The 24,208-nt window shown below is 29.4% G+C and overlaps 3 protein-coding genes across 8 annotated transcripts; all 3 read right to left on the bottom strand.

Moving 5' to 3' along the window:
* Window positions 1–51: 51 nt before the first annotated feature.
* On the bottom strand, window positions 52–15,473 carry LOC113788949 (uncharacterized). Of its 6 annotated transcripts, none has more exons than XM_075820932.1 (15): window positions 15,130–15,473; window positions 14,132–15,050; window positions 8,109–8,490; window positions 4,386–6,060; window positions 3,905–4,212; window positions 3,650–3,812; window positions 3,303–3,566; window positions 3,130–3,231; window positions 3,008–3,074; window positions 2,814–2,932; window positions 2,605–2,723; window positions 2,426–2,520; window positions 2,267–2,352; window positions 2,132–2,196; window positions 52–2,058 (listed from the first exon to the last, which is right to left on the bottom strand). In XM_075820932.1, the coding sequence occupies exons 2-15, from the start codon at window positions 14,166–14,168 to the stop codon at window positions 1,932–1,934; spliced, it is 3,609 nt and encodes a 1,202-aa protein (XP_075677047.1). In that variant the 5' UTR covers window positions 14,169–15,050; window positions 15,130–15,473; the 3' UTR covers window positions 52–1,931. The 6 variants fall into 6 exon arrangements, with proteins under 6 accessions (XP_075677047.1, XP_075677045.1, XP_075677046.1 ...); XM_075820930.1 differs by having other exon boundaries at window positions 2,814–2,944; window positions 15,130–15,471; XM_075820931.1 differs by having other exon boundaries at window positions 2,811–2,932; window positions 15,130–15,469.
* A 1,790-nt stretch (window positions 15,474–17,263) lies between these two features.
* Window positions 17,264–18,052, bottom strand: Hakai (E3 ubiquitin-protein ligase Hakai). The gene is made up of 2 exons (XM_027338498.2): window positions 17,658–18,052; window positions 17,264–17,594 (listed from the first exon to the last, which is right to left on the bottom strand). Exons 1-2 carry the CDS (start codon window positions 17,898–17,900, stop codon window positions 17,373–17,375), a joined length of 465 nt encoding a protein of 154 aa, XP_027194299.2. The 5' UTR covers window positions 17,901–18,052; the 3' UTR covers window positions 17,264–17,372.
* Window positions 18,053–20,099: 2,047 nt separating this feature from the next.
* Window positions 20,100–22,702, bottom strand: LOC113789005 (uncharacterized). Its single transcript, XM_027338488.2, has 5 exons — window positions 21,325–22,702; window positions 21,100–21,192; window positions 20,903–20,964; window positions 20,566–20,732; window positions 20,100–20,442 (listed from the first exon to the last, which is right to left on the bottom strand). Exons 1-5 carry the CDS (start codon window positions 22,221–22,223, stop codon window positions 20,248–20,250), a joined length of 1,416 nt encoding a protein of 471 aa, XP_027194289.2. The 5' UTR covers window positions 22,224–22,702; the 3' UTR covers window positions 20,100–20,247.
* Between the last annotated feature and the right edge of the window lie 1,506 nt (window positions 22,703–24,208).

The raw sequence follows: 24,208 nt of genomic DNA, 5'->3' as shown, positions 1-24,208 counted from the left end.
AAAAGTTTTTTTTGGTCATCATCAAATGAATGAATCGATGGCGGAGGGCAAGAAAAATAAAAAATCGAACGTTTAATAAATCATGTTACATTAATAATGATGTTTTTTATAATTTGTGTGTGAATTGAATTGGATGACCAAGAGAAAGAGAAAGAAAAGAAAGAAAAAACTTTGATAAACGGAATAAATATTTGGTTTTAAGTGTGTGCAATTGATTTGGGCGATCCGTGGTTTTGGTTATGGAAGAAAAAAACACCAGAAAAAAGTGAAAAACAAAAGAGAAAAAAATGATGTTTGTGCGATCGATGATGATATATTGGTGACATTTAGTTAATTTCTTTCACCAAAATTCATGAATCTTGGAATGTTTTTTTGAAGTGGAATTTGAGAATTTTTTTGATAAAATGATGATAATGATGATTATAAATTGATGATTGATGGATGGTTATTATTTAATTCTATTTAAAAAAAATTAAGGATTATTATTTTATTACCATTGCACGGATGGCCTAAATATGAATGTTGTTGTGTGTGTTTAATTGATTTGTTTTTGTTTTTGTTTTGTTCAGAATTTCAAATTCTTTAACATTCAAAAAAAGAAAAAAAAACATTGGTTGATTTTTGGATTCTATACAGAATTTGTGTGTGTATAATGTTTGGAGAAAGGAAAAGTATTTCTCGAAAAAATCAATCGATCAATCGAGTGTTATTGTCGATGATGAATGAAAATTTGGCACAATAAATGAAAATAAAGTGTGTATAGGGGTTTCTTTTTAAATCAATCAATTATTTTTTTTTTTATATATAGAAAATCAATCTTGTAATTTGTACTCTTTTTTTTTGTTTTGTTTTGCAATTTTCCCAAAAATGCCTCGAAATATATAATTTATTTATGAAATTTGTACGACAAATCAGGTTATCTTTTGTTGTTTTCAATGTAATTGATGACAAGATGAATTTCAAATTGATGTTTGTTTGGTTTTTTTTGTGTATGGATGGATGAGAGATTCGATTTTATTCTTGAAAGTTGATGAAGAAAAAAAAAATTCATTTTTTGTTTGTTTGTTTGTTTGTTTGTAAAAATATATCACAGAATGACGAAAGTAATTTTTGTTTTGTTTCGCTTTTGTAAATTAATTTACAAAAAAAGAAAATGTTAAAGAAAATTTTTACGAGAAAAACGAAAAAAAAATGACAGAAACAAAACACTTAAATTGTTCATGTGTTCATTGCCGAATCTGTTTTTTTCGTTTTCTCTCGTTTGTTTGTGTGTTGAATGTGAATGAAGGGTTAATGCAGAAATGAAATGAGTATCTTACGAGAGAAAGAGATAGATAGAGAGATAGATAAAAGATGAGAAATTGTACTGTAAAAATTGGTTTTGGGATGATTCGAAGATCAATTTCAATATGGATGAATAAAAAGATATAAGATGAAAAAATGGCAAACGTATATGATGCTTAAAGCTTTAGATTAATGATGTGTGTGTGCTGGAATTATATAATAATGTTGAGTATATAATTTTTAATTATTTAAAAAAACTGTTGATAATTAATAATAAATTCATTATTGTTTTCTGTAGAATTTTCGTTTTGTTTTTTGGTTCCCAGATAAAAATTTTCTTAAAGATAAATTAAAAAACATTGATAAAAACTCTGAATACACATACATTATATTATTTATATATTGATATTGTTTTGTTTGGTTAAGTTGATAAAATAATTTGTTTTCAAAGAAAATAAATGATATGATCAAACAATGATTGATTGAATTGAATTGATGCGATATTTTCTATTGACAATCGATCAGTTGGCAATTTTTTGATTGGTGGTGGTTGTGTTGATATTTGTTTGTGAGATCGAATGATCGAATTTGTCAATTTGGATATTTGTCAAAACTAATAAAATGTATCGATCAACACTGTCAAACAATCAACAGGTATCATATTCGACAAGTGTTATATCATGAGTTTCAGCATCAATCTGATGTACTTCTAATAGTACAGTATCTTCATGTGAATAATGTTTAACCATATCATCATCCATTTGTACAGTGATTCTAAAACAGAGATGGAAAAATTTTTTCGTTAAAATCACAAAACAACAATAACATTCAATTGCCAAATACTAACCCTTTTTTACAACGTTTATAAATATTACGAATATTTTTTGCTTCTAATTTATATTTATTTTCAATCTATTTGATATGGATCAACAAAAATCAATGAAAGGGTTCGATTATTATTCATTATCCTTGTCTAACTTACCGCCCATGCAAGGCCAACTAATGTTGGTGGTACTAGATGAAGTGGATGAAATACTTCTTCATTTTCTTGTTTAGCATATAGTAAAACTATTTAGGTCATTTAAAAATGATAAATTTGGTTAATGATTTGAAATGAGAATTTATTCTGTATAATAATTACCTCGATCATTAAGACTTGGATAACGTTCCAATTTAATTTTTTTAGGTGGACAAGCAATAGGCATATCACATACTAATGTTTGATCGGTTCGTTCACTAAAAAAATTGATATGAATAAAAAAAACAGAAAAATACAAGGAATTGACAAAATGACAAAATGAAAAACAAAAAATTAATTACCAAGGATGTAAAGTAGTCAACGGAATAGCCGTAGCGATCGATGGTAAAGCACCTGAATCCGTATCATATCCAATATCCGTATTTGTATGTCCATAAAAATTAATATCTCCCGTTGTTATCTAATTTTTTTTAAATAAAAAAATTAATAATTGAAAAAATTTTAAAATTGGAAAATAATAATTCCAGTAAAAAAAATTTCACTAAACTACTTTGTCAATATCTTCACTTGGTGTGAATAGAACCGGTGGTTTCATTAGATCGCTCATTGAATAAAATTCCGACCGATCACATGTTGGATGATACATTTCTTCAATTTTTTTACGTCCATCTGAAACAATATCTTCGTTGTCATTAATAAAAAAAAGAAATATATTTGCAAACATTTTTTTTCAATTCTACTCACTTCCAGTTGCATTCATTTTACGTTTAGCTGCACGTCGTTCTTCATCACGTGTTTTTCTTTCGGCTCCCTATCATAATGATGAAGATGAGTAAATCAAATCAAAAACTTGAAAAAAAACAAACCTTATCACAAAAAACTTTAATCTGACAATAACCACGATGAACCGGTGTACTACCTTCACGAATATCATCAAATGTATCTACCTGAAGATGTAATGGAAGACCCTGTGAGAAAAAAATATAAATCGATAGATTAGAATAATTGATTCAAATTGAAATTTAAAAAAATTATTTACTTTTACTCCTTTTTGATTACTAAAATCCGTACTCAAACATTGAACGGCAATATTAACTTTAGCTTGACCTTCCAATGGATTCCAATAGAATGCAATAGCATTATGTGCTACCTCTTCAATCGGTCCAACAATACCGGATGAATTTTTTGTATCAGCATCTAAAATACGTTGTTTAACACTATGTTGACGACTATGCCAAAATTGCCATGCTTTTACTTCTTCTTCCTGAGTTTTTTCCTCTCGAAACACTAACATAACAATCGACTAAATTTGAAATAAATGACAATTATTATGAATGAATGAAATATTTGGAAAACAAACAAACAAAACAAACAAAAAACACCTACTTTAACTGTTCCATTTTTCAATGGTTTATCCACATCATTAATATATTCCAATGTAATACCATAAAATTGTCCTTTATTAATATAGGTAACACGATCATCTTCACGTCGTTGACTGGTTGATATTGGTGATTCGAGAAAATATTTAAAACCAATATCAGAAAATCTATTTGAAGATTTTTTTGGATGAAAAAAAAGGATTCAAAATAATTAATCATAGAAAAAGAAGAATCAAAATATTGATGATTAATAAATTACAATTTAGGTATCTGTATTTTATCGATATCAGAATTACGACCATATTCATGCCATGATCGACGATTTGCTGATTTTGCTATTGCTGCAGGCGATCCTGATACATTGGTTGGTGTTGTTATATTGACAATAGCATTACCAATCGATGTTGGTGATGTAACCGATGATGGTGCCGATGATGATGATGATGATGATGATACAGTTGCAGTAGCAACAACAGCAACGGATGTTAAATCAGTTGCAGATGCTGTAACCACTGGTAATAATGTTGATGTTTGTTGTGCTGTTGTTAGACCAGTATATTCGAATATCTGTTTTGTTCAATATATGTATGAATGAAGGCAGGAAAAACAAAAACAAAAACAAAATCATTATATAGTAATAGTAAAAAAGGAAAAAACAAGGATGTTCTAATCGATCATCGATAATTTGATTGATTGATTGATTGATTAATAGTTTCAAATACAAAGTAATAAACTCTTACTTGTGGAATGGTTGTTGTTGTTGTTGTTGATATTGTTTCTTGTCTGGGCGTTGCTGTTGTTGTATCACCAATTCCGCTATCCGGTGATGGTAAATCAACAGTTAAACAACCATGTAATGTTGTTGTTGTATTTGATTTATATCCATTGACCAAACAATTTGTTGTTGATGTTGTTGCCGCTGCCTGTTGTAATGATTGTATGGAAATTGTACCGGGCTGTTGTGAATTATTATTATTATTATTGACCATCGATGTTGTTGTTGTTGCCTGTGTAGTTATTGGCTGATGTTGTCGTAGATAGCGATCTAAAAATGATGTTTCCGTTTCACCAATCATATTTGCTGTTGTTTGATAATTATTATTTCCAGTGATTGTTACTTGCGGTATTTGCTGTGCAGATAATTGTTGTCTAACCGTATGATATTGTTGATCGCTAACATTATTGACAGTACCGGCTGCCGTAAGTGCAGCTGGATTTGTTGTAACAATAATCTGTTGCGGTTGCTGCTGCTGTTGTTGTTGTTGCGTAACACCATTAACATTTGTCGCATTTGTTGGATAATATTCACGATATGTAATATAATCAGTGGTAAGATAAACGGTACCACCGTTTGTTGTACGTGCAGCGGCTGTTGCCGTTGGTGTAACTGCATATTGATGAGGCGTTAAAGCCGTATTGGCATTCACTTGTAATGCATATTGTCCATTACCGGATAGATCATATGCTGATGTTGCAAATGTTAATTGCGTTGGTTGACCATTATTATTATTATTATTATTGTTATTATTATTATTTGGTGGATATGGTTGTGCCGGTGCTAATGATATAACGGTAGCCGGTGGTGATGGCTCCAATTCACGGCTATGATCAACATTATTTGCCGATATTACATCGACCATTTGTCCCGGTGATGATAATGGTGGTAATGTATCTAATGGTTCATTTTTTATATGTACAACTTCATTCACATGCTGTAATACTGTTGTTGTTGTTGTTGATTCGGTATTCTTTAAATGTACAACACTATTATCATTGGTTTGTTGTTGTTGTTGTAATATCGTTCCTGTTGTTGTTGTTGTTGACGTTGGTTCTGCTTTTATATGAAGTACTTCCGTTCCATGTAATACTGATGATGTCGTTTGTTGTTGCCCGTTTTGTAGCTGTTGCTGACTTGGCGTTGTTGTCACAATAATCGTTTGTGATTGCTGTTGACCATTATTATTATTATTATTCGTTGTTGTCGGTGTTGATTCTTGTTGACCACCGGTTATCGTAACCGTACCATTTTGATTAACAACTAAACCACTATTATTATCACTATTATTATGGTTACCACTTGAAACAATTAGATGATTTTTTGCTTGTTCAAGTTTAACAATTGTAGATGATGATTGTGGTGATTGAATATTATTATTATTATTATGTCCATTCAATTGACTTGATTCTTGTTGTTGATGTTGTTGTCGATGTTGATGATGATCATCATCGGAATGTTGATTATTATTATTCGTTGTTGTTGTTGTGGATGATGGTGACGGTGATGATGATGATGAAGATGCGGATGATGATGTGACAGCAGCAGCAGCTAATGAACCACTTGTTGTTACAATAGTTGCATTCTGTAAAACGCCACCTCCACCACCGGTACTACTAACTGCCGATACAGGTACAGTGCTATGGTTATAGTGGAAATAAGAAAAAAAAACAAGAAAAAAATGAGAAAAACAAAAAATTCTGAATAGAATATTCTGGGAAAACAGAATAAATGTTTAAAATGTGTTTGTAGAATGTGTTTATTCTTGTAAAATTCCGGAAAAGAATTACCAATAGCTAATTACGCTTTGCATTGATGATTGTTTATTTTTGTTTGTGTCTGTTGATGATAATTCAATATGTCCAAAATGTTGGTCAACAACTTATCATACAACAACAAACAGCTAATGATGAATGAATGATGATGACAATGACAGAAACCAGTTGTTGTTGAACAGGTTGATGAATAAATTCATTCATTGATAATAATAATAATAATAGTGTTGTTGATGATGATGAATGACAGGTCATAATAATGATGATGATGATCCTGATCAACAGACGATCATAATGATGATGATGATGATAAAACCAGAATGTGCGGAAAAAAAGTTGATAATCAAACAGATGATTATGAATGAAATGAAAAATGAAAGTTTTTTCTCATTATTTTTTTTTCACAAATGAAAACAACTTTTTTGATTTATCAAAAAATTCAAATCCAGAATTCTAGTTTTTTTTTGTGGCTATTTTTACATTCATTCGGATGAATGTCTGTTTTGTGTCGTTATAGTCATCACACACACAAAAAAATAGGATTCGAATTCGAATGATTCTTTTTTTTGTTGTCAAACATTCGATTCTTTCAATTTGAAATTCTTATTTTTTTGAAACTTTTTGTTTTCAAATTAAAAGAAAAATAGTTCCACAATCAAGAACAACAAAAAGCATGTGAAATGAATTCAAAACAAAACAAAAAACAACGAACGAACGAACAAACGAAAAAAAAGAGAACTCAACTCGTAAATATAATTTTGTGATTTGTTGGATGTTGACGCTGATGATGATTAGCAAAAGCAATTCAAGCCATGGCCTTCAACTACACAAACAACAACAACAACAAAAACACATACCATCATCATCATCATCATTGTCGACATCATCATCCATGAATGTCTCCAAATAGAAAAAAAAATTGAAAAAAAAATTCCATCCACTATCCAAATGCACTTGTTGCTATTACCTGTGCACTGACTGTGTGTTGTGTTGTACGTATACAAGTGTCCATGTGTACCTTATTATCTTTAAAAACTTCGTGGTCTTCATTATTCGTGGTCGTGGTCGTGTAGTGGTGGTTAAACAATGTGCATATGCCGTGTGTGTGTGTTTTTGTATAAGTGGTGGTTCTTAAGACAAAAAACAAAATTTGAAACTTTCAAAAAAAAAGACAAACTTTGAATATGATCATCATCATCATTATCCAAATACAATGATGATAATCATCAAACAGAAGAACGCAGAACAGAACAAAGTGTGCATGGTGTGTGTTTGTGTTGAGAATTTGAATTGGAAATGATGATGGGATGGGAAATATACTAAAAAAAACACACACGATGTGTGTGTGTGTGTGTGTTTTTATATATAACGTCGATATGATTTGCAATGATATCGTTCGGCGGCGATGGCCATGGTCATAATGCCCATTGCTAACAAATATTCACCATCATCATGATGATTCAACCGCATGACGGCGCATATAGCCATTTTTTATGATTTTGTTTTCAAACATCCCAAGAATCCTAGCATTTTTAAAAGAATTATAAATGATCATCATTGATCCTTCCCTTTTTTTCCGATTTATTGATTTATTGATTAATACTGATGATAATATAACAAGCCCACATTGAAAACAAAATATATAACAATTTTTTCAGATTGATTGATGATTCATCATTAGCTTTTTTTTTATTTTCTCCTACAAATATTAGATCCAGATTTATAATGCTAACAAGTTGATAAATCATTGATGATAATGATTCGCACACTAACACATTATACAAATATTGATGATTAACGTTATTGATCGATTGATTAATGATAACATTGTATATTTGTATATTTGTGTTCAGGTCAAATATGGAAAAAGATTGTATTTTTTTGTTGCTATTTTTGTCTTATTTAAATCTTACCTCCAAACCATTTCCTGTAGGGTGGCTGCATCAGTAATATTTTTACCATCGGATGTAATCAATGTAATACCGGCTGTTTTACCAACACCACCACCACCAATACCATCAACAACAACAGGTATTTTATAAAAATCATATAATGATTGTACAGTAGCCGATGTTGGTACAGTTATTGTCGAAATTGATGGTGTTGTTGTTGATGTTATTATTGTTGATGATCCATTTGTTTGATGATGATGATTATTATTATTATTCATATGATTATTATTATTATTATTATTGTGATAATGATGATGATGATGTTGATGATGTCCACCAAGATGTTGTACAATATCGGCGGCTGATGAGCCGTTTATGTTGAGCATTGTGGTTACAACCGAACCTGGACAACAAAAAAAAATATGAAAAAAAATTCAATTAAAAAAAACAAAAATAACTTTTTATCAACAACATCCTAACATTGAAGTTTTGTTGTTGTTGTTGTTGTTGCTTTCCGTTAATTCTAAACAACAACAAAAAACAAAAATTCTATCATGATCATCATCATCATCATCATGATTATTGCAACAAAAATAATATAAGATGCAATCAAATGTTGTGGTTGTTGTTGTTAAATTGCTTCAAGGTGCTTTCTTTCATTTCATTTCATTTTCTCTGGAGAAAAATTGACCGTTTTTTTTTCTCTTGTCAAGTTTTTTTTTATTCTTATTTTATTTGATTTTTGAAAAATATCTGCCAAGTTTTGGATAAATTCTTTTGATGAGCATGCGTGATTCGAAAAAAATTGGCTGTTTTTTTCGAATCACATCTTTTTTTCATAAAAAAAGAAAATCAAAAGATTGCCTGTAATCATCACTTGTTGTTGCAAAATGATCATGTGGCTGATGATGATCATTATCAACATCAAAAATTTTCAAAACTTTCAATTCATTTTTTTTTTTTGATAAATTGGTATGTTTGTTTGCAATTGAAAAACGTCAAAATTGTTATTACGTGGAAAAAAAAGAGTTTTTTTGTTGTTTGTTTGTTTGTTTGTTTGTTGATTGAGAAAATGTGTGACAACACTGCAATTAAATTTATATTTAAAAAAAGTGGATCATATCCAAGATTAAAGTGAAAAACAACAACAACAACATCATCAAAATAAAATTAACGGGAATCATGATGATGATGATTGGAAAATGAGAAATTCGGAAAAGGGCAGTACGCAGGAAAAACAACAATGATACAATCGATACAATCGAATTATATAAATCGATATGTGGGAGCAAGAGAGAGAGATTAGACCAATGAACGAAAACAGAAAAATCGATTAAATTATCATCGACCATCATTATCATTACATAAAATTATCTCTATATCTTTGCCTAGCTTTTTTTGGGGAAAATCGATTTCCCTTGTTGTTTGTGAAATAAACAAGCACAAACGGTTTATTTTCAATCGGAAAATGGACAAACAACGATTTTTTTCATTTTAATTTTGGGCGTAATCACATATTATAATCAAATCGCAAAAATAACCAACCGAAAACTATCTCGAAAATCTGTAATCAGAAAATGAAATGAAATGAAAAAAAAATGTTAATTTATCAAATGGAAATAATGATGTTTTTTTGATTCATTCAACAGAACAACAACAAAAAAAAGTTTGATTACATAATGCTAATATTCAAAAATTTATTATATGTATTAGGTATTCAGGTGTTTGGTAGTATCTAATTTGCAAAAAAAAAAAAAAAAAAATCGATGCGGCACAACTTTTGAAAAAGATTTGGATGATGGACATTTATCATCGAAATGTGTATTTTTTTCGAATCAAGCATGCGCATATTATGTTTAATTCAACAGAAAAACAAAACAAGGCACGGCTTTTTCTTCTGGCTCCCAAAATTGGCTGAAGAATTGATGCTGGTTGATGATAAATAAATGAATGTTCATTGTATCAATTGGTGTACAATAAACGCATGCTCATTTGGATCCAGATTGGTAACCAGAAATAAAGAAATTTATTTGAAGAAAAACTAACCAAACGTTTTTGTTTTTTTCTGTATCATCATCATCATGTGTAATATGATGATGATGATGATGTGATGGGTACTCCGCCCAATGTATTTTCATTATAGGTCTATAAGAAATCGTTTTCCATATATGAAAGCGAAATTGATCCCGGGTATTATTGCCGGAATCCATCGGAATAATGTTTTTTTCCGATTGATTTCGAAGAAATTACATTTTTACCAAATCGATCGATATTCAATCGAACATTGATCCATCGTTCATAGCAAGGATGCTATTTTTCGTTTTTTTTTTCATTTTGTTTTTGGTTTCTTCATTTGCAAATGCAAATCAAAATCATCAATCAGCGATTGATCTTATTATAATAATAAGAAATGACCTTCTTTTTTTTTTTTGCTGGAGAAACAAAAAAAAATTCACAAATGATGTAATCATATTATTTGATGATGATGATAATCTCATTTGTAGATGGATGATTATTGCTATTTTTATACGAAAAAAAAAATTTTTATCTATCTTTTCGAATCAATTTCATTAATTAGTGATGAGAGATGGACGAAAAAAAAGAAAGATAAGCAAACAAAAAAAAATCAATCAAATTTAAAATCGATTGAAATTTTCAAGAAATGAATATATGAACCTGAACAGCCTGAAGTTGAAATAATAATAAAACAGAGAATCCTATCTCCACTTTGAAAATTGATGTGTTTTTTACTACGTTCGTTCGTTGGTCAACAACAATCCAATTGATCAAGTCAAGAGAGAGAGAGAGAGAGCGAACGAAAGAAAGAAAAGGGAGCGAATTTTTCGTTCTTTTCTTACATAACCATCATCAACATCACCATGAATTGACGATGATGATGGTCGTCGTCCCGTCCCGTCCTGAAAGACCCGAGGATGACGACCTCAAACAATCTCGTATGATGATGATGATGATAATAACCATCATCATCAACAACATCATCATTTTCAATCTTCCTGCCTTTCCCTGCTTACTTACTTCAACGTCAGGCTTATACTTTTTTTAAAAAGTTATCTTCAAAATTCATCTATCTACCGCTGGTTTTCTTCTTTTTCTTTTTTTTTGTTCGGTTATTGTTGTACAGGTGAAAGATGGATGGATGGATGGAATGAGCCAAAAAAAAACACTTGTTGCTTTCCATCGATAGAAATAAGAAGAAGAAAAATACTTCTTCTTCTTCTTCTTCGGGTGATGATGATTCGAGGAGGGGGGCTTCATTATCACAACTGCCACCACCACCACACCTTGCCCTAAGCATTATTTTTAAAATAAAAAGAAAATAAATTGATTTGATGGTAGTCATCGTCGACTGAACGAACCAACCATCGACCATCCAACCAACCGTCCGATCATCATCATCTTTCATTTCATTTCATTCTCACCCTCCTTTTCTATTAAAAATCTTTACGAAAAACAAAATAAAATTTCACAAACTAATGTCGATGTACCCCACACACACACATACACACACCATTTTCTCTTCAAAAAAAGAAATCTTAATGGCAATCATATTTGATCATTTGATCACGATGGATGATAATGAACGGCGACTGAACGAAACATCGTTTTTGAAAAAAAAGAATTTGTTCGTGTTTTTCATTCCCCCTATCATCATTCCTTTCATCCCCCACTATTATCATTATCACCCTCATGATGACCACCACCATTCATGTTGCTCATCCTCCTCATTATCATCTGATCATCCCGATCTTCAAAGGTTAAATGTTAAATAATTTTTTTTTTTTTGACTTTTCATTTTCATTTCCAACCATACATTCATTCATTCATTCAACTAACCAACCAACCCAACCAACCATCCATTCATTTCGAAACACCTTGTATTTTTTTTTTTTGTATCATCAAAGAAAAAAAAAATATGAAAAGAAAAATTATTCGCTGCCATCATCATAATCATCATTATTATTTTGATTATGAAACACCAGAAAAAACGAAAAAAAAGAAAGAAATCTCATTGAATAACATATAACAGGCAATGATTATCCATGGGATTTTTTTTTTCTGACTGAATCTGAAATTAAATGGAAATGAAAAAAAAACATTTTCATTGTTAAGTTGAATGCAAAAGGCGAACGAAACAAACGAAACAAAAAATAGAGGGTGGTGAGAATCGTTGAATGAATCGTAGAAGATAATGAGAGTATGTCGAACCCAAACCAACCAAAAAAAAAAAAACATTCAATTCAATCTATGCATCATTTCATTTCATTTCGTTTGTCAGGAAAAAACGAAATGAAACTCTCAAACAACACCAACAGCAATGTCTATTTTAAGGGTTTTTTTCAATACTAAATTTTAGGGTAAATCAACGATGCGAGGAAATGATTTGAAAATACCTTTTTTTTACCTTTTTTTCTAAACAACAGCGGATGCTCAGGTGTCATTTATTTATAATACCTTAAACAAATACACCACACACACACATCACAACACACAAACGATGTGACAATAAAGCTTTCGATTTTCATTTTTTTTTCAGAAATTTTCAATTTCAATATCAACAAGGACCTGTTTTTCTAAACCTGGTCAATCCGGTGTGTGTGTGTTTGTGCATTGGGTAATCATTTTGAAAACGGTTTTTTGTTGTTGTTGTTGTTGTTGTTTAAATGGCCCATATTATCATTTTAAACAACCTCACCCAATACACACACACACACATGGTTTGCTGGTTTTCAAAACAAAACTAGAATAGGGTACAAACAAAACCATGCATTCAGGGCAACAGGTTTTTTTTACTGTAAAATTTTTTCGGGCTTTCAATTTGTAAAATACCTTGAGGGCAAATTTCTGTTTATTTTTTGAAAACAACAAAAATTTTTAAATCAAAAGGATTATATAAAAATATCATTTTCATCAGATAAAAACAAATGAAAAAAAAGGGAAAGAAATTGATGAAAATAGAATGGAGGAGAGAGAGAGAAGGGTTAACGATTTGATCCAGAAATTAAATTGAAATATTTTGCTGATTTTGGTGATATAGTCAAATAATGGTGACAGAAACAGCAACAGAAAAAAATTCAGCCAATCACCATGAGCGTAAGAGAAGCATTAAAATGTTAATCTAAATCTCATCAACACACACACACGCACCATTTATATATAGAGATTAATGAACGAGAAAAACAAACAAAAACAAAAATCATATTTTTATGTAATATAATAAATGTATCTGAGTTGATCTGAAAATTCAATTTCAGCCAATAATATTTTCGATGAATGAACCTATATATATATTGAATGAATGAAATGAAATGAAATGAAATGTGTTTAGATGTATTTGGAAAAACACAAAAACAAAACCAAAAAAATGATGTGAAAAAGAATAGTAAATGATTGAATTGAAAAGTTTTACAGCAAATGTCAACCAGATATTCCAATTTTGATTGGATTTTTCTTTTTCTTTTTTTTCGAAGAAAGAAAGAAAACAACAAAATGAATGGCTAGAAATAGATAAATTTTCTAGACAGCCAAAAAAATTTCATAGCCATCAACATGACAAAAATCTTTACAGCATTTCTTTTTAGTTTTTATTTCATTTCATTTTTGGTCAAATCTTGACAGGATAAGATATGACCAAAATGAAGATGATGATGAAAAAAAACATTTCAAAAATGATCATCACACATACACATAGTGAGAGATTTTCATCTTCTTAAATCCTAAAAGATTTATCTATTTTATTTTTATATAGCCGACTAATTGCTAGGATTTTTGGATTTTTTTGATTTTTTTATATGAATTTTACATTGGTGTTAAGGGAAAAAAACAGTGGTAAATGATGGTTACACATTAAGTAAAAATAACCGAAAATTTTAGTGCGGTCGTGATTGAATTTTTGTTTTTTGGGAAAAAAAGTTTTTTTTTAATATTTTTCGGGAATATTTCCCGATAAATGGGTGATGTTTACACGCACACAACTAAAAATCATTTTTGGATTTTCAAATTAACCTGGAAGCAAAAACACTTACCGGTACTTGTTGCTATCGATTTGGCTGCATCGGGCATTATGTTTTTTTGGGTTATGTGTTTCAATGATTTTTTTGTTTGGTTGATTTTGTTTTGAAAAAAAACTGAAAATTTTGTTTCAAAAAGAAAGAAAATGTTTTCACATAAACAAAATGAGATCGATTTGTCAGGCCTGATTTGGATCACGAATTGATTTGCAATGAGAAACAGAAAAAAAACTTGAAGAAAAAAAACAAATGAAAACAAATTTGAAAAAAAACAACAAAAAACACACTGGACACCGGTCAATGATGATCCAAATAAAAAAAAATTATTGGTCACTAAACATCACCCGAAACAACAACCACAACAACAACAACCATTTATGATTTTTGATTTTTTTTTTTTTGAAAATAAAAATTTAAAATCATCACATCAAACACATTATGGATGATCCATTTTACACGATTCAACAACCGTTGTCATCATTAATGATAATGGATTCTTTTTGAAAATAGAAAATGCATATGGCCATTAGGCCATTCATTGATAATGTTGTTGTTGTTGTCGATGATGATGATATGTGTGTACCTTCAAAAAAAGAAAAAATCCAAGTAAAACTAAAACTAAATAAAAAAAAACAAAAATCATTTCAAATCAACAACAAACGACTAGCGAAAGAAAAAAAAACACTTGTTACGAGGAGGAGGATTTTGGTGATGTTTGATGCTTGATGATAATGAGGAGGAGGACGATGAGGAGATGAAGAAACGGAATGATGGAGGGAATCATCAAAGAGGATGCGTTTTTTATAATTCAAATTTTATTTTTTTCATTTTTCATATTTGAATTCCCATATTGGGTGGTAGTGTTGTAAACCAAGCAAACCAGCAAAAAAAAATTCAAGGCTAAATATTCCACTCACTCCACAAATTGACGCCGCTATCATCATAATCATCATCGACGAAGAGTGGGGGAAAAAACAGAATTAACAACAACCCGAAAAAAAAGGGTCACTAACCTGTCTTGATAATTTTCATTATCAGTATGGTAGGGTAGAAACCATCGAACAAAACAGAAAAAAGAAGAAGAATGTGATGCCTGAAGAAGAGGGGGACAGACACTTGTTGTTGACCTGTTGTGTTTGTTTGTTTGTTTGTATGGCGTGACGTAACGATTATATAATCATCATTAACATAATATAGTAGTAGAAAGGTTAGATTTGAATATTTTTTTTTTTTTTTTTGTAATAGAATTCATTCAACAACAAGAAGAAGAAGAAGATATTCTTCAAAGAGCTGAGCTTGTTATTTTCTCTTCTTTATTTTTCATTCGTTGGTCTTTTTCGTTGGTCGGTGAATGTTGTTTCACTTTGTCTGTCTATCAATAAGATGATGATGAAAAATTTCAAAATTTGTATGATGTTTGTGAGTGTGTGTACACCTTCTTCTCCTTGATGGTCATTATATGAATTAAAAGAGACATATAGAGAGGGAGGGAGGAAGTGAGGATGAGTGAAAAAAAAAATAGAATTTCGGATTCGGGATTTTTAAAATTGAATAAAGGCGCCGGTTACCTATTTGGCCATTTATTCAACATCATGATATATCCAGCCAAAAAAATGGAGAGAACCTTTCATAAGACTCTCTTTTTATTCAAACGAAAAAAAATTCTTTACTTTATCTTGGCGTATTAACCAAGGGAGGAATCAAAGAGGGTGAGGAATAGTTTTCAAATAAAAAACAAAAATGGGCTGCAACAATCAAATGTTTCAATAAATGCTGCTACCTATAGATCGATTGACCACTACCAACCAAAAAAACTTCGATAAATTGAAATCAACATCATGATTTCCAAGAAAAAAAAACAAATCTCACCTGTATGATAATCTATTAGTGAAACGAATAAAAGAAGCAGAAAAAAAACGAATTCGTTTGACAAGTGTAACGCATGCGTGCATCCTTAAAATTATCATCAAAAAGTTTCTCAATTGATGAACATTTTCAATTTTTTTTCTGTTGTAACTTTGGAAAAGAGAAAAGCGATCATGAATGAATGAATGAATGAATGATAATGATGATGATCATATCGGGAAAGAGGCAGGAGTAAGTTCACACACAAACACTGCAGTTGATAGTGAATTTTAACGATTTTGAAAAGAGATGTGCCACGTATATATTGAAAAAAATGGACAAAACACAACAAGAATCATACAAACACATACGAACAGATAATTGTAAACACCCTGAAAAAAAATTTGTAAACTTTGTTTTCATTCGGCAGGTAAAACTGAACTGAAAAAACTGAAGAGTAAATGAGTGAGGAGGATGAAATCATGATGATCATACTGATGAAAAATGCAACAAGTGGTGCCAATGCTCTCTTTTTTTTCCATCATCATCATCATCATGTCCAAAATAATGATGATGATGATGATGATATTATCTTTGTTACCATTATGGAATCATCATCATCCACTTCATTTGATGATGATAGTTTCATTTCAAAGATTCCTGAAATATATGTTTGTTTGTTTTAAAGAAACAAAGGTAAAATTCATAATAGAATACCCTACGGTTGTTTTTTGTAGTGTAATGGACCATACAGACAGACAAACAGAGATCAAACATACAGACAGAGAGAGAAATCTTTAGGAAAGTCATCCTGAAGGACATAAACCTTGACCTGCTCTGCAGACATTCGACAACAAGGACCCAAATTTTTGTCTTGTCTTTTTCATTCATCATCATCATCATCATGGTCAGTGATCGTTAAAGTCTTATTTGTTTGTCTTGTTAGGAAAACATTTTTTTTTTGATTGTTCTTTTCTTTTTGTTGGTTACAGGACATCAGATTATCGTCATTTTCTCTTTCTCTCTTTCTTTAACATAAAAGATGACAATCAAATGTCATTGTCATCGTTGTTGTTGTTGTTTTTGTTGTTGAATGTCCTGCTGTTTGTCTGTATGTGAAAATTGATCATTTTTGACAGTTTTTGTCCAATTTGAATCTTAAGGATTTTTTTTCAAAATCAACAAACACGGGAAAACAACAACAGGTGTAACAAATTGTCCGGAAAAATTGAATTAAAAAAACAACCAAAAAGGAAAACGTTTTCCGTCCGTAAAGGACGTGTTTCGTATTTTTTCAAATGTAAATTTTTATTTTTATTTTTACAAAAATGAATTGATACAGAAATTAATACATTGAATGAATATAAATGTAGCGAAAATAAATAAAATGAAAATAGGAAAAAAAATTGGTCTAAAATCGTAATGAACCATCAGATCGACGTAGATGACGATGTTGAATATGAGCATCAAGATCACGTTGACTTAGATAAGTACGACGACATGTATCGGTACGACAAATAAATACAGTACCGATTTTACATTTTTCAATTTTCAATATATTATTCGAACAACGAAGACATTTTTCCGGTGATTTATCCGTACAATCAAAACAGAATACATGTTTACATGGAATCTTATAAGAAAAAGAAAATGTAAATTTTTAAAATTCAAAAATGATAATTTTATTTTAACTTACCATACGACCATATACAAGAATTGGACTTTGACAACTATCACACATATGAATACCTGGATTGATTATTTTTTCACCAACAAGATTGGCACGATTTCTTAATTGTAATTGATTTGTATGACCAAATGGTGGACTAATTAGACTGGTACTAAAACTGCCAAAATATTCATCATCATTTCCAATCACTTGTTGTTGTTCATCATTATTATTTGCCGTTGATGATTCACGTCGTGGTTGATTTTCCATATTTTGTTTTCTTGTTTTAATTTTAAAAACTTTGTCTAAAAAAACTATTTTGAGCTATTCTGTCTGGTCTGTTTTCATCATATTCTGCATGTATGCAAAAAAAAAATAAATAAACAATATATTTACACTCTACATGGTCGCAATGAGTAGAAATAGCTTTTTTTTTTGAAGAATTTTAAAATTTTTTCATTTTTATTTCATTTATAATAATTTTTTTTAAAGAAAGAATTATTTTTTTTTTGTTTTCTCTTCGTTGCAATTAATTAATTTAATTGAGCCTAAAATACAATCAAAATTATTTTTGTTTTTTGTTTTTTTTTGTGTTTTTGTTTTCAATATATTTGTTGATTTTGGTTTGGTTCGTCGTTTGTTTGTTTGCAAAAATGATGATGATGATGATGATAATGATGAACAACAACCAAAGAAAAAAAGTGTTTTGGTCCAATCTATGATTGATATATGATGATGATGGTGATTCAATCTCAAGTGTTATGAAGATATTTTTTTTCTGGTTCGTTTTGCAATTTGACAAAGAAAAAAAATTAAATCAAAAGATTTTTTTTTTTGGAAATCAAATAAAATTGGAATCAAAGATCATGTTAATGATGATGATGATAGTGATGGTGTTAATGAGAGTGAGAGAGAGAGAGAGATTTGTTTCACATCTTTTGTTTCTGAGGTGGGAAAAATCAAATCAATCGATTAGATTGGACATTGTTTTGTTGTTGTTGTTGAATCTTCATTTTGATTTACACACTAGATAATAATAATTTGGGTGATAATGTTTGATATGGTGATTGAGTGATGGTGGTTTTTAGTGGTCATCATTGCTATGTGGGAGGAAAGGATGTTTGTGTGTGAAATTCAAAAAAATCAAACAAAAAAAAAAAGAAAAAATCATTAGAATACAATAAATGGGTAGGTGTGTGTAGGTGTAAATATTGTTTTTCGTTTTTCTTCTTCTTCAAGAATTTTATCATCATATCATAAAATCAACAACAACAACAACAACAAAAATGATGATGATGAAGAATAATTCGATGATAATTGATGATGTTGGTGAAAATTGATTTTCATATCCATTTTTATATAATAATGAAAAACAAAGATAAAATATCGATTATATTCAAATGAATGTAATGTGATGATGAATGAATGAATGTCACAAATCAATATATTTAGTTAGTTAGTTAGTTAGTTAGTTAGATGGTTAGATAGTTTGTTGTTGTTGTTGTTGTTGTAAAGCATTTTTATAATGTTTTTATAATGTTTAACCATGTTATAATTATAATAATAAAAAGCAGAAAAAAAATTAGCAGAAATGTTAATCACAGATTATTCTGATGTTTTTTTTTGGTATTTGAAATGTAGATGTGTGTATATAATTGTGAAAGAAAAAAAATTCGGTGTTGGTCATCGATAATAATGATAATGATAATTATTTTTTCTACTATTTACACCCCATACACACACACCTTTTTTGATGATGATGATGTTGTAATATTAATTTAGATGGACTATCTTTGTGTTTTAATCTCATCAGAATTTTTATATATTGTATTGTTTCTAAACAAACTATTTATTATATTGATTATCCAGGGCTATTTTTATCATGAAAAAGAGAGCGAAAAAAAAACAATCATCTAAATATATAGATAAAATCTAAATTATGTAAAAACAGGAAGCTAAATTTCAAAAAAAAAGAAGAAGCCTAATTAATTGATTGATTGTAATATTCATTGCTTTTGATGGTGTTGGTGATGGAGGGAGATATAAGTGTGTGCGTGTAAGTGTAGGTGTGTGTGTGTTAAATTTATCAATAAACATGGCCATTTTGAAACAAACCAAAAAAAAGAAGATAAAAATTGTTCTTGCATCATTGTTTGTGTGTCTGTGTGTGTGTGATATAATTAATTTCGTTTTCGGTTGTTGTTGTTGTTCGTATCGATTGAGTCTTTAAATGATCTGTGTGTGTTGTTTTGAATGAGAAATGAAATGAAAGAAAATTGCAAAAAAAAGGGTTGATAAAATGAAACATTGTATAGAAAATATAACAAGCAATAAATGTTTTTTTTGTCTTAATATTTACAGGTGTGTATGATGTTTGTTTGGAGGGAAGATAGAGAGAGAGAGAGAAAAGCGGAATCCAAAATAAATCAAATCAAATTTTTTTTTGTTCAATTGGAAACTCTTGATCAATTGTTGTTTTCATGATTTAATATTTTGATGTGTTTCGATAATGATTTGAGAAAAAAAATGGGGAGCAAAGAATGATTTATTTATTTGTTTACGTTTTTTTGCTTTTTTTTTGTTTTTGGTCGTATTATTCATTTATTCTCATTGTGGATTACGTAGCACTTGTTTTACGACTTGTTGTAGGCAGTTGTGCGAGTTGTCGATAGGCTTGTGAATTAATAAAACGTGGATAAGAATCTCGATGCATGAGCGTATAGATCTGTAGCTGAGCTTCATCAAATGTATTCGGTGTTGGTTCAATCATATTTTTATTGATTATTTCACGTACACGTGAATCAAGGCTCACCTAATGAAAGAAACAGAAAAAAATTTGTTTGATTTGAAATGATAAAAATAGGTTTCGTTTTCACACACACACACACGCACTGATGTGCAAATCACATCACATAAAAAATCCAATTAAACATACCTCACGAGGTGATAAAATAGATATAAAATCTTCATAAATAAGACGTGCCTTTTCTTCAATCATTTCCGGATCGGATTCACGTTTAAGATCTTCACATGCTAACCAGAACATTATGTTCTCTTCACTATATTCACATTTAAGAAAATCACGAAATACTTTACGGCCATCTAGTATCCATCATGTAAGAAAAAATAGACAAAAATCATTATTAATTTGAATCAAATCATTTGTGATGAATTTATGAAAAAGAAGAGAGAAAGAAATTCTTCTAAATCATTAAGCAATTTTTTTTTGGTTGTATCGATTGAATTAAAAAAAATTTTAAACAAATATTTACATTTGCATTTCATTAATTTATCAAATGAATCTGCCCAGCTTCGGATTTCTTCGATCGTAGGCCTTTGTTGATTTTGTTTTGTTTTTTGTTTGTCACGAAAAAAAAGGGAAAAATATCACAAAAAAAATGCTTATTAGAATTGGAAACAGAATCTCGAAAAGAACAGAATTATAAACAAAACAAAAAAACAAACTTACAGAGGTTCATTGTCATCATTGAAATAATTTTCGATGGAAGATAATTGAACTTTGTTATCCGTATGTTTTCCCGAATGATTTTTAATCGATATGCTATATGTTCATATTCGAATCAAATAGAGGAAAAATAAAACAATGAAAAAGACATATTATTTGAAAAATGTTTACACAGTGTCATCAACATTATCATCCAAAAAAATAAATATCAACCACAAAAAAACTTACCATGAACAACAACAGCAACAACAATTCCACCAATTATTTTTACAATTATGATTATTATTCGCATTATTTGTATTCGTATGATTATTATTATTATTATTATTATTATTATTATTGTTATTATTATTATTATTTGGTTGTGTACTTTGTTGTGAATGGCTCTGGGCAGTACCGTTACTATCATCACGTTGGCCATCACTTAATATTGATGATGGTTCATTTTGAACTTCGACCTTATCACCGGTCATTTTATAATTATTATTATTATTATCAACATCAATTGATAATAATAATAATAATAATGATATTAATGATGATGGTAATTTCCGGTTCTTATCAATGAACAACAATAATGATGATGATGAATTTGCAAATAATAATAATGATTTATATTCAAATAGAATAACGATAATGATAATGATGATGATGATGATGATGATGATCGTTGTGTTTGATTTCCGTTCGGTTAATGTTGTTTCTTTTTTCTTAGCAATTCGGTAACAAAATACGTTATTGATCGGACAGTGATGATGATGATGATGATGTTGATGATTGAAATAGCTGATTATAATTCTATTAATTATAACAAATTTGATTAATTGATTAATCCTATTATTATTATTATTATTATTGATCGATTGAATTTCCTGATCGAATACTATCGTATTATTATTATTATTATTATTATTATTGTCAACAATTCGATTCGAATTTAAATTTGATAATAATAATAATTTTTGTCGATAATGATGTTGATAGTGGTTGTTGTTGTTGTTGTTGTTGTGGCCAAGATGATGTTGATGATGAAAATGAGGATGATGATGATGATGATGATGGTGGTGGTGATGATGATGATGATGATGGTGATGAATAATAACAATAATATCAATGGCCAATTTCATCAGAAATAAAAATTAAATTTTTAAAATGATGTAATCATTTTTTTTTGTTTTGTTTTGTTTTGCAAAATAAATTTTTTTGAATAGCCATTGTGTGTTTGAATGAAAATTAAAATTGTCCTGGCATTTTTTTTTCGAAAAAAAGAATCGAGAATATCGTGCTTGAAATTCTTTTCATCGATTCTTGATTTTCGGAAAATTTCTCTTTCATGCACTTTTGCCAATACACACACCAACACCAACACACACACACGTATCTTACACGAAAATAAATGTCAAAAAGTTTTTTTTCGGTTATTGAAAAAAGAAGAATGTATTCATTGATAAATATCGATTGTTGTTTTTTTTTCAATTTACGATGATGAATAATTCATTCATTGATACATATTGTGATGGTAACTGTTGTGTATATGTTAGTTGTGGCTTTTATTTATTGATTTATACGAAAAATTCATTCATTATTACCACCATAATAAAGGTGATGTTGATAATAATGATGATTTTAGCCATTTTTCACGATAATTAACATAAATTTTCATCATCATCATCATCGATGTTATACTAGTCATCAAATTTATTGTTGATAATATTAATTCCATTATTGTTATGATGATGATGATGATGATGATGATGATAATGATCATCATTATCATTATCATCATGATTATTATGATGATAATAATGTTGATGATCAGCCATTCGAATTATCAACAAAAATATAATATCATTTGAATGAATGAACAAAATGTACTAAACACAAATCGGATAAACAAAACAACAACAACAACAAACAAACGAACACAAAAACATTATTTATATCACCACCATCAAGTTAATGATGAAAATTGACTGAAACATTTAATCACATCCATTTTGATAATGATGATGATGATGATGAATGATCATTATTGAAATTGATCAAACCAACCAGAAGAAAAAAATAACCACAGAATAGAAGAAAAAAAAGATTTTCACATAACATACATGAGTTGAGTGTAAACATTCGAATTTGAATTCTTTATTTTTGTCATCATCATTGTTGTTATTGTTGTTTTCTCACTTTTTCTTTTTATTTCTGTGATTCAAACGAAATAAGATACAGAATATTCTCGGTCACTTTCTGTCAATTCAAGTGATGATGATGATGATGGTGATGATGTTAAAACAAAAACAAAACAAGAATACCAACAACAACAACAACAACAACAAAAAATGATTTTCAATCCATAACAAACACAGAAGGAGAGAGAGAGAGAAAGATTTTTTTTTCTCTTTCTGGATCGAATCTTGAAACATACACAAACACAAACACAGACAGATAGATAGATACACTGGAGAATAGAACTCAAAAAAAAAGAATATAGAATAACCAGAAGCCAGAATATTTTTTTTCCCACACAAACACACTACTATATGTTATGCATTGAATCACCCCCCATTCAATCGTCGTCGTCGTCTTCAAACTTTTTTTATTCTTTTCATTTTTAAACCTACACACAAAAAAAAAGAATATACACAGAATCAGTATAGGAAAAAACAACAAGAAAAACGAAAAAGAAGAATCTTGAATTTTCCTATTTTCAAACAAAAAAAAAAAAAAAAAAAATTCGAGAATTATATTTATGAATTCGAAAGGAAGTGGTAATCGGTATAAGTAGTGTAATCGGTTTAGGTCAAAGTTTTTTCTTTTCTTTTTTTGACCACTCCCTCCTATCATTCTGTTGTGGTGGGTGTGTGAATGTGATAGTCGTATTGATCATAGTTATCTACCACTGCCACTATGATATACATACCACTATCTAATTCTTGAATATTCGATCGAATGTGTGTGTGTGAAAATAGCAACCAGATTTTGTCAAACAACCAAAACTGAAAAAAAAACGTAAAAATGAAAATGAAAAACTAGATCAAATCAATGATGATTGAAATCGAATTTGTATTATTATTCTCAAAATTGTATACATGCGCGACCAATTTTTAAATAACCA

The sequence above is a fragment of the Dermatophagoides pteronyssinus genome, unplaced genomic scaffold (genome assembly GCF_027571235.1).
Source record: "Dermatophagoides pteronyssinus isolate colony J.1.1.1.1 unplaced genomic scaffold, Derpt_VIB-CSIC_2022.12 sq0008, whole genome shotgun sequence".
In the NCBI taxonomy this organism is placed as follows: Eukaryota; Metazoa; Arthropoda; class Arachnida; order Sarcoptiformes; family Pyroglyphidae; genus Dermatophagoides; species Dermatophagoides pteronyssinus.
The sequence above is the reverse complement of the archived record's forward strand: the minus strand, read 5'-3'. Positions and strand labels throughout refer to the sequence as shown.